The following is a 9,515-nucleotide window of genomic DNA, read 5'->3' on the forward strand; positions in this document are numbered from 1 at the left end:
TGACCTTGGGTAACCAACTGCAGAAAGTGAAACCACAAATAAGAGGTGGACTACCATCATTTAATTAATTTACTTAAATTTCTCCTTGAAAATACTGAATTAGACCCCAATAAATTTAATAAAAATTTTAAAAAGAAATTGTTGAACTCGTAGGGTTCTTCTCACTTTGAAATCAGGATGGAGAGGAAATCAAGTTAACTGAATACAGCAAATACAGGAACCTATATTTGGACAGACTCAATCTTACTTCCTCTTCTCTTAAGTCTCCTTCCTGTTCTTTCTCCCCAGGAAAGACACAGATGAAGCAGACCTGGTTCTTGCAAAAGAAGCTAATGTGAAATGTCCACAGATTGTGATCGCATTTTATGAAGAGAGACTGACGTGGCATGCATATCCTGAGGATGCGGAAAACAAAGAGAAAGAAACAGCAAAGAGCTAAAGAAGGGGGTGGTCTCTGTCATTTCTCTTTGTACATAATACATTCACCTCCCTGCCTCCTCTCCCTCCTACCTACCCCCTTCTATCCTAAACACATTCATACAAAAATGTGCTTATCACTGTGCTCCACAGGAGAAATGTTGGTATTGGTTTTCTTGTAACATAACGGATGGTCTGATTCATGATTAGTGTCTCTCTGTGAAGACCAGGCATTTGCATACTGTGTGTAAAATTCCCACAATTTTTTCCTTTGCCCTGATCTCTTTCTTCTGCTCCCCTGTGACCTCAAGATGAGTTTTAACTTTTTAAGCACCTGAGAGTCTTGATCTTTTCAGGGTTGGTCACTTTTAGATTGGGGGATTTTGTTACAATGATGGTAAAATTGGTTCTTAAAACATGTTGATGACCAGCTAGCCTTTGCTTGAGATCTTGGGATGGAAAAGATGTTACCCGTCTTTTTAAATAGCCAATAGCAACTGCCTACCTGTTGGGGCTTTCCCAACTTCATTCAGCTCTACCCAGGAGAATACAGGGTTTCTGGTGTGGTCTTCTGGGCCACCCTCTGTTGTTCATCTTCACCCCTCCTCCCAGAGTAGCTCCATCCTTGGAGGACTTGAAATTTTACATTCACATTTGTCAAGGCACTCCTTTTAGCCCCAGGACTTGTGGCTTTGTTTCTTAGCAATCCCCGATTCTGCTTCTGTAAGTTGGTGTAGTCTGTCATAAAATGACAAGATTAATAACTGTGGAGCTTTTTAGCTATTAGGACATGAAGCTGATGGGGTAGGATACAGTTGTCTTTATTATTACATATGGTATATATGTATTGTTTCCTTCCGTTCCTCACATTTGGACTATATATTTATGTAGGTGTGAGTGACTGCCTGGTGCTTGCTTGTGCCAAGGTGCTAGGCACCCTCCAACCCTGCCAACTTCTGTGGCCTCCCAAAGCATTCCTGTTAACCAAAGAGGCTTCGAACCTGACCCTCACTTCTCAGTGGACACCAGTTTCCCCTCTATGCCATTATTTTCAGTGAGGAATTCTTGGAGGGGAGCCATTGGCAACACTATCAGTTTTAAATATTCATAGTGTTTATAGTCATAAATGTCCTGCTTTGTTGACTCTTGGATTTGCCAAGAGTCTCCAGTGCTCTTCCTTTTTCCACCCTAAAACTCTGTATCTTCTTTTTAAAAATGTGTTTCCATGAAAGACTATCGCCTCAGAAGATGACAGGCCCTGGCATTAGCATGTTGACACAACCGTTTTCCTTTTAGCTTCCTCCTGTTTTGCCATTATATTGAGAGTTTGTTTTTCTGATAACCTGTCTATATGCTAAGAAATGCCCTACTTCTCTTTATTCTTTTTTTCTTTTGGGGGAGGGTGTGGCTAAAAATTCAAAACTAAAAGTAAGGAAATAGTAGGGTTTTGAGCATCCTTGTCCTAGCCCAAAGCTGAGGGAATAAGAATAAATGCTTGAAATAGCCTTAACTCGAATTCACCAGTCATCAAGGTTGTTTTTGTTGTTGCTTTGATTTTTAAAACATAGCTGGCAGGAGTATTCAACCATTTCTAGGTTATTTTGAGTAATGAGGGGAATGAATAGATTGCTTCTAGTCCACAGATGAACTGAGCTGAATAATATGCAAATCATATACCCATTCATAGCATTTGTTAACATTGCTTCCCTGCTTAGCTGCTGATTGAATTCTGTGTGCTTCTATAAATTATGTCAAAAATTATACTGCACAGTTGAAAAGACAGCTGTTGATGCAGTGACATGACAGACTGGAACAATGAAGATTTTGGTTTAAGTCATCCAGGAAAATCCTTCTGAATGGTAATGTGATTAGGTAAGAACTTACCCATATCTCAAGTAGGTAGGGGTTTTATCTCCATCTTCCTTTACTCTCTGAAGGAATTAAAGGCCTAGATCAAGTGCTAGGTAATTGACAGTTGTTACTACTAATCTGATGGGCATTCACAAGAAAGGGTGGTCAGGAAATTGATTTGTCATACAGATAATCAGGGATATCATTTAGGGTAGATAAGCATAGGACTAGAGTGGGCCAGAGCCCCTGAGGAAGTGATCTGGTTCTCAGTTTGCAGGTGGAGAAAATGACTGCTTAACCATGTAGCTGTTTATCAAAATCTGATTTTCTTTGAACAACCCCAGTATTATACATTCATTACCTTACTTTTTGCTCACCTTTTTCTGCCCACAGTTTATTGAATCAAGGTCTTAATACTGAGTGCCACCAAAACAACTTTTGTTCTCTCCCTCTCCTGCCTATCCACAGCTGCTTCTATAGGAATGTCGGGAGCCAGAAGCCAGTACTGCTTTCAGCCCTCAGCACAAAGGAAACCAGGTGCCCTCCTAGGCCTCAAGCTTTTCTTAATGTTGAGAAGCTGTCCTGGCCCTTGGAGAATTGCAGCCTCAAACAGAAACTTGTTTTCATGGGGTTTTCTCTTAGAAGAGTTAATAGCCATGGGCTAAGCACTCAAACATCTAGGTCTTAGATGCTCAGTATGTTTTTGCTGTGTTGAGTTCTTTGAAAACATTTTTCTAATAATTTCTTTAGTGATCAGCATTCAAGGATCTCTCTTTCACAGAATGGAGTAAAGCTTTGCCCAGCAGTCTACCAAGGTCAATGTAGCCACCTTTCTGAGCTCTGGGCAGAACTGATACCCTCACATTAAGATCAACTGTTACAAACATCAGCCCTGAAGGAAGCACCCATTTTTAACCTGGAGAGAGGCAGGCAGTTTTTGTCTGCTCAGGGGAGCATTTGGACCTGTGGTGCTCTTGAACACGGAAGTCTGGATGGTCCTTGGCTGTCCCCCTAGCCATATCTGTGTGTTACCTTTTGTTTTTTCATGAAAGGTTGGTCTGTTCCCATAGCCTGGGCAGTTATTAACTTTTTTTTCCTGTTCTGTAGCCACCCTGGCGTCCATTTACTTTCAATTTACTAGATCACATCATAGGGCCTTGGAGGAGGTGCTTGGGATTTTCTTCCTGTGATTTTGTTGGATCTGTGTTTAGGCCAGCTCACCTAACATACAGAGGGATCTGTTTTGGGTTGGAGAGTGATTGTCTTTGCCCTTAGGATCTGACATTACAGGCCTAAAATGACATGAGAGCCCCAGGAAGGGTTATGTCATTAGATTTAAAATGTAGAAATTGTTTCTCACAAATTAGGTCAAAGGAAAAGCTTATTTTGCACCCATGACTCCATTCTTTAGGTTTAGATTTTTAGACTAAAAATTATAGTGTTGAGGTCTGTACCTTTGTAATCAGACCACCAAGCAAGCATACCTGTAGCAAAGCAGAAAAAGGAAAGGTCTGGACCCAGTATTCCAATTTCATGTTGGCTTTACCACTAATTGTAAAAGTTATGTTTTCAAAAACAGACTTTACCAAGCCATGCATCCAAGAGCATATGCTAAGCATTGGGTACCTCTACCCAATTAATAGTGGCAGATTTGTATTCAGCCATCCATATCCAGCTACACTAGTGTATATCAACATTCATTCAACATTTTTTGGCCCAGGGGATACAAAGTTCAAAAAGATGCACTTCCTGACTTCAAAGAACTGTCATACTGGTGTGGGGTAAACTGACTATTAATAGTTCAGTGTAATAAATGCTTTAAGTGGATACACATTTCTGATTTGGAGGCAGAGACAGCTATTGATACAGTTTGTAGCCCTAAAGTAGGAGGCTAACAATTGGTTGACATGTGGAAAAGACCTGTGACCTTGGATGAACTGAGTTAACTGGTCATAGATAGACCACAAGGGCTTGTTTTATTCCAGAAAATAAAAAGAACTGAAGGTTAGTTAGAAATGCTGCTATTACTGAGAGAGAACAACAGGTGAGTGGGGATTGAGAACCCCAGATTTTGATCCCTAATATAGGCTCTTTGCCAAAGCAATTAATGGTATAGTTAATCCTTATTGTGGAGAATACTAACTGTGTTGCTGATCCAATTATGTGTTGCTATGTTATTGTGGGTTCTGTAACATTTATTCCTCATGGACATTTTATCAGTTTCTCACGCCTTCTTCATGTTCTCTTTTCTTTTGGAGGAATAAACATGAGGCTGGCTTTAAGCCTAAAACAGGGACATATTTGACAATGACAGGAGATTTACTATAAAGAAGGCTTGGGCACATCTGTTGACACCTGGGCATCTACTCTGGGCAGTGTAGTTTTATTCAGCACTGCAATGGTGATTTCTAAGCAGAGACTTGTCTCAATTATGTGGAAACCCATGAACATACATATCCTGGAATTTTCTATTTAATCAGTTTGGGTGAGGCCTAGCCTTACTGAGTAACAGTCTGACCTTGAGAAATTTTTTAGTTCTGACCACAAAAAAAAAAGATAGTTTTTTCTGCCTGACAATTGAGAATTGGCTACTATTTAGAAGTCAGAATTCCCAAGAATTAGAATAACTCCTGGAAAATTAAAGTGTGAAGGTTTTTGGCATAGTTTCATAAAAACAATTTTAGTTTCTTTTTGCTTGCGCTGGATTTCTTAAATTTTAAACTACCTCATCTTGTCTTTCTAGAGTTACTTCGACTTGTCATTGCCTCTAACATGCGTGACTTTGGCTGTTTTTAAGATGGACTTCTTCCTATTCATTGGCAGCATGTTCTCTCGCCTTTTCATCCCAATCCTCATTTCACTTAACATACTGCTTCTCAGAGAAATGTTTTAAAATCTTGGTTTATGGGAAGAAAGTGATTCTCCGAATGCTATTTGTCTCAGATCAGTAGGAAAAGGAGTTAAAATGGGGGTGGGGAGGTGGGGGGTGGATGGGCTGGGGGGAGGCGGGACAGAACTGCACTGGAGGCAGCCTACAAGGGAAGAGCCATTAATTAAGACAATTTCAAAGTCAACTGATTGTGATCATTAATGTCGCAATAGATCAAAACCTAATTATCACAGCCTAGGTAAGAGCCATCAGTATTAATCAGAAAGTCTAATAGGAAACTATTATCAAGAAATTAGGTCAAATTGAATGCAATGAACTTTTAATCTTGCCATTCTGTGTTTTTGTGTGTGTGATGTCCCCTGGCATTGGCAGGTGTGACCCTCACAGTTGATCCGGGCCCCAGTGGCCAGTTTGTCACACTTTGAGGAGTTCCAAACACAGACTGAATCTGAACTGTCATTGCCACTGTTAATTGGTCTTGAACTTCATCATTTGGACTTGGTGTGATCAGCAATCAATGAGAAAAGGTTTATATTTAGGTCTTGGAATGGTTGGTCCTTCCCGGAAGTAGAGTATCCCTGAATATATACTGTGTGTGTTGATACATTCTTTGAGCTTCTGATGTATGTAGGGTCTTGCCGCTCTGGCCACTGCAAGGAGGTATGGGTTTAGTATTTGATTCTAAGCCAAGGCAGGCTGTGGATTTAGTCTAACGCCCCACTCCCCACTAGTTTTAGGAAGAGGGTCATAATTTCTACCAGAATCCACTGTAAATCCAACGGAGCGGGGGAAAGTGTTTTTTGCTTGCTTTTTGTTAAAGTGTTACTGGCAGGAGGAAAGAATATTATAAGAGTCTTATGACTAGTTATAGAGAATACTTTATCCCCTCTCTCTGAAATGAAAAGTAGGGGGGTCACCATTTATATCCTTAATCTTGAGCTGTTTATAAAGATGCCGCAATTCCAGAAGTTGAGCTGAGTCTAGAAAGGTTGGTAAGATTCTGTCTTCTAGAATTGTCTTCTAGAAGCTGCAGGAGGGAGGTTGGTGGTGCTGGAGTTCCTTTGCTCCTAGTTTAGCCTGTAGAGATGTGGCTGCTGTCACCATTGTTGTTAGCCTTTCCCCACCAACCTTGCAGCTCAGAGCACTACCAAGACCACTGCTGGGGGGATGGTTCTAATCTTTCTGGTTGAGTGTGGTCTTGCTTCATTCTGGATTTTAGGAATTTGGATTACTCAGTGCAGAACTTTGGGAAATCAGTGTGACTTAGTCCTTCACCTTATTGTTTTAAATGTAATTTTATTTTCAGAACATTTATTAACATATGGCTTTCAGAAGCAGTTTGTTTCTCCAAGGTTCCTCACATATGCTAGAAACATAATAGCCCTCAGTTAATACGTGTGGGTTGCTTGAGTTGATCTAGTTTGCAGAGCGATGTGTACTTAACTGGCTTCCTTTTGCTCCCAAGTGCACTCTAAGAAATCAGATGCTCAGGGGAGTGGAATAAGAATTGAGTGGATGCTGACTATGTGTGCCAACCTCCTCAACTGATTCATAATGGCTGACCTTGGGCAAGTCACTCCTTTCAATGCCTCAGTTCCCCATCTGTCAAATGGGGGTAATAATACTGACCTACCTCACAGGGGTGTTGTGAGGCATTGTAAATCAAAAAAGTTGATAGAATACTTTAGGGTCCTCAATGGAGGATGCTTTGAGCCTAAGTCCAGGCCTGACATAGGCTTTAGTCCTCACTGAGCTGTCCAATGGTTGGAGCTCAGAAAGTTTTCTGCCCCCCACCCCTCATCAAAGCTGCTAGTTCAGATGTTGATGGTGTTTTTGTGAATGTTGGAGTCTTAATAGTCCGGACTTAGGATGTTTAGGGGGAAGGCACTTAGTATTTTCTGTATCTCGCATCCACGGAGAGGCTGTTTTAGACCCAAGAGCATTGGATTCAGGGATCACCAGGCAGGGGAGCTACTGCTTGTTTCTCTCTGCAGGTTGGGAATTAAGGTCCCATGCCCCAGGGACTTGGAACAGACTCGAGCTGTCCCAGAAGCAAAGTAAAGACATTGGGTTTGATTTATATTGTTGCTTATCACTCCCCAAACTGACCCCCAGACAACTGGGACACTGCAGCCCTTCATGATACCTGTACCCAAGCCTCCACCTCCCCACAGAAACCACCTGGTTTGAAAAACATAACCACTTCCTCCACCCCCCCCCCCCCCCCAAAAGAGCCACACTAGGAAATTTTTTCTAGAGGCATGTTTAATACTCGGAATTGGGCATTGCTATGCTTTAAAGCTTCGTCCAGTTCACTGCGTTCAGCATCACAGTGTCCACAGTGAACCCGACTGACTTTTTCCTGTAGTTTGGGAGAATTTTGGACACTTTCTGTTTGCCCAGGTGTGGGCTCAAGAGCCTTACTCTCCATCTCAGTTTAGGGGCTCACCCAGCTCCTTTTCCCAACAGGGCTCTTTCTCCTTTCCCCCTCCCTGGCCCTAGAGGTGTAACCCATGAAAAAGCACAAGGTCCTGGCCTCCTGCTGCAGTCACATTCCGGTTCTCCATGTTTTGTGGACTCTGCTCCTCTGTTCACCCAGCACTGGCGGCAACAGATGTTCTGTGGAGTTCTGGAGGATGAAGAGCACTGTCTGACATCCTGCCGAGTAGCCAGGAGTTGACTCACCCATGGCCCACAGCCTTCCCACAGATGGGATCTAAGAGACTCAAGAGGCTGGGTTTCTCAGCACCATACCATCCTGAGTAGCAAAACAAATCACACTTTATAGCCAGATTTCTGAATGGAAAATTGAATTCTCTCTGGACTTTTTGGTTTGTGGGGGAGTATTGGTTGTGTTTCTTGGTTCTATTTCAGCCAAACATGTCTGCTTTTGATTTTTAATTTTTTTTTTTAGAATAAGTGATATATATATATATATATGTGTTCACCTTTTAAATGTAAATGTTCCAAAGTAGGCAATTTATGTGTTTCCACAACTGACATCCAATGCAGACCTCATTCTCTCCCCCTCTTCTACCCTCCTGTTTTCCCTCTTTTCATACTCTTGTATTGATTCTAATAAAATGGTTGCTTTTCAAATATGGATCCTGAGTGGTGGTTTGAAGAGCTGGGTCTTAACACCCCTTCCGTAATTTGGGTCCTGCGATGTCAGCTAGTAGTCACACATGTCTTTCTGAAAGAGCAGCGCGTTTTGGAGAACAAGGGCTTTTTTTCTAAGGATTGTTGGTCTCTGACTTTCTGCAAATAGCCACAGGGTGGCGCAAGTTTGAGGGAATAAGAATGTATGTATCCTGTTCCTTACTCTGTTCACTTAACCAATTCAGGTTGTATGCCTTCCTGGTGTCCTTGCTTGTCTCTGCTCCCAATGGCTCAAAGAATAAACATTACCCTCCAGGAATCCAGAGACTCCTAAAAGAGTCAGCCCCTGGTTAGAATTTGTGGGGAACCATATTGACAATCTAAATCAGGTTTGAAAATCCCAAAATGTGTGTTTGTAAATATAACTTTATTATCTTTCTGATTTACTTCATAAATACCAAAGAAACTGTTCTCTGAGGACCAAGTGATTGTAGATCAGGAGTATGGTGGGGGTGGGGGCAAGTGGAAGTTGGATTAGAGGAGGAAAGAGTATGTAGATAATCAAGAATTTACTGGGTAATATAAGCCTGGTACAGTTGTGACGAATGGAGATGGGCAGAAACTCGCAGAAGACAAAAGTGAGCAAGACAGGGGTCTCGGAACCCAGACATCCTCCCACTGAGATGTGACTCCGAAGGGCTGAGCCCTCCTGTTTTCACCATCTCTTATCTAATTCTCCCTTCTTGCTGCTGAGTTATAGGGTCTCCTCGGTCTAATCTCGTAAAGTCTTATGAAGACATCTGTAGACTGGCTGGTTTAATGGTCCATGAACCCATAAACATGGGATAGGAGAGCCATTTGGTCCACTTGAGAGCCAGACCTTCTGGACATTATTTATTCCCTAACTCTGAAGCCTGGGACTGCTCGCCCCCTTCCCTTTCAATCTCTTTCCAGTTCTCTCACGCCACTTTGTCTCTGTCTAGGGCCCATCCGAGACGCCAGGGTTTTGACACCCGCACTGCCACTCCTAAACAACGCTGTCTTGGTTTTTGTTTCCCTCCAGTATGTCAGGGGGTCTGCCTGCATGGCACTCATTCAGATGAGCTCTTCTTCATCACTCGTAACTCTTCTCCCAGGAATCTTGCCACTCGGAGCTCTGGAGAAGCCCAGAGCTGGGCAGTGCTGCCTCCCCTTTTGTCTCCACTAAAGGGCTGCAGAGCCAGGGAAATCGATGCAGCACTGACAGCTGGGGAAAATG

At 42.3% G+C, this 9,515-nt stretch overlaps 1 protein-coding gene across 3 annotated transcripts in view; it reads left to right on the top strand.

Annotated features, from left to right (window-relative positions):
- The window catches only part of CBX5 (chromobox 5), a 40,346-nt gene extending 32,089 nt beyond the window's left edge, over positions 1-8,257 (top strand). For all 3 annotated transcript variants that reach the window (XM_070410088.1, XM_070410086.1, XM_070410085.1), the window contains exon 5: positions 289-8,257. In XM_070410088.1, coding sequence (XP_070266189.1) covers positions 289-439 — 151 coding nt within the window. In that variant the 3' untranslated portion in view covers positions 440-8,257. The remainder of the gene's footprint in view (positions 1-288) is intronic.
- The last annotated feature ends 1,258 nt before the right edge of the window (positions 8,258-9,515 follow it).

Source organism: Myotis yumanensis, unplaced genomic scaffold, assembly GCF_028538775.1.
Source record: "Myotis yumanensis isolate MYYU_CA2020_CCGP unplaced genomic scaffold, mMyoYum1.0.hap1 SCAF_3, whole genome shotgun sequence".
Lineage (NCBI taxonomy): Eukaryota > Metazoa > Chordata > Mammalia > Chiroptera > Vespertilionidae > Myotis > Myotis yumanensis.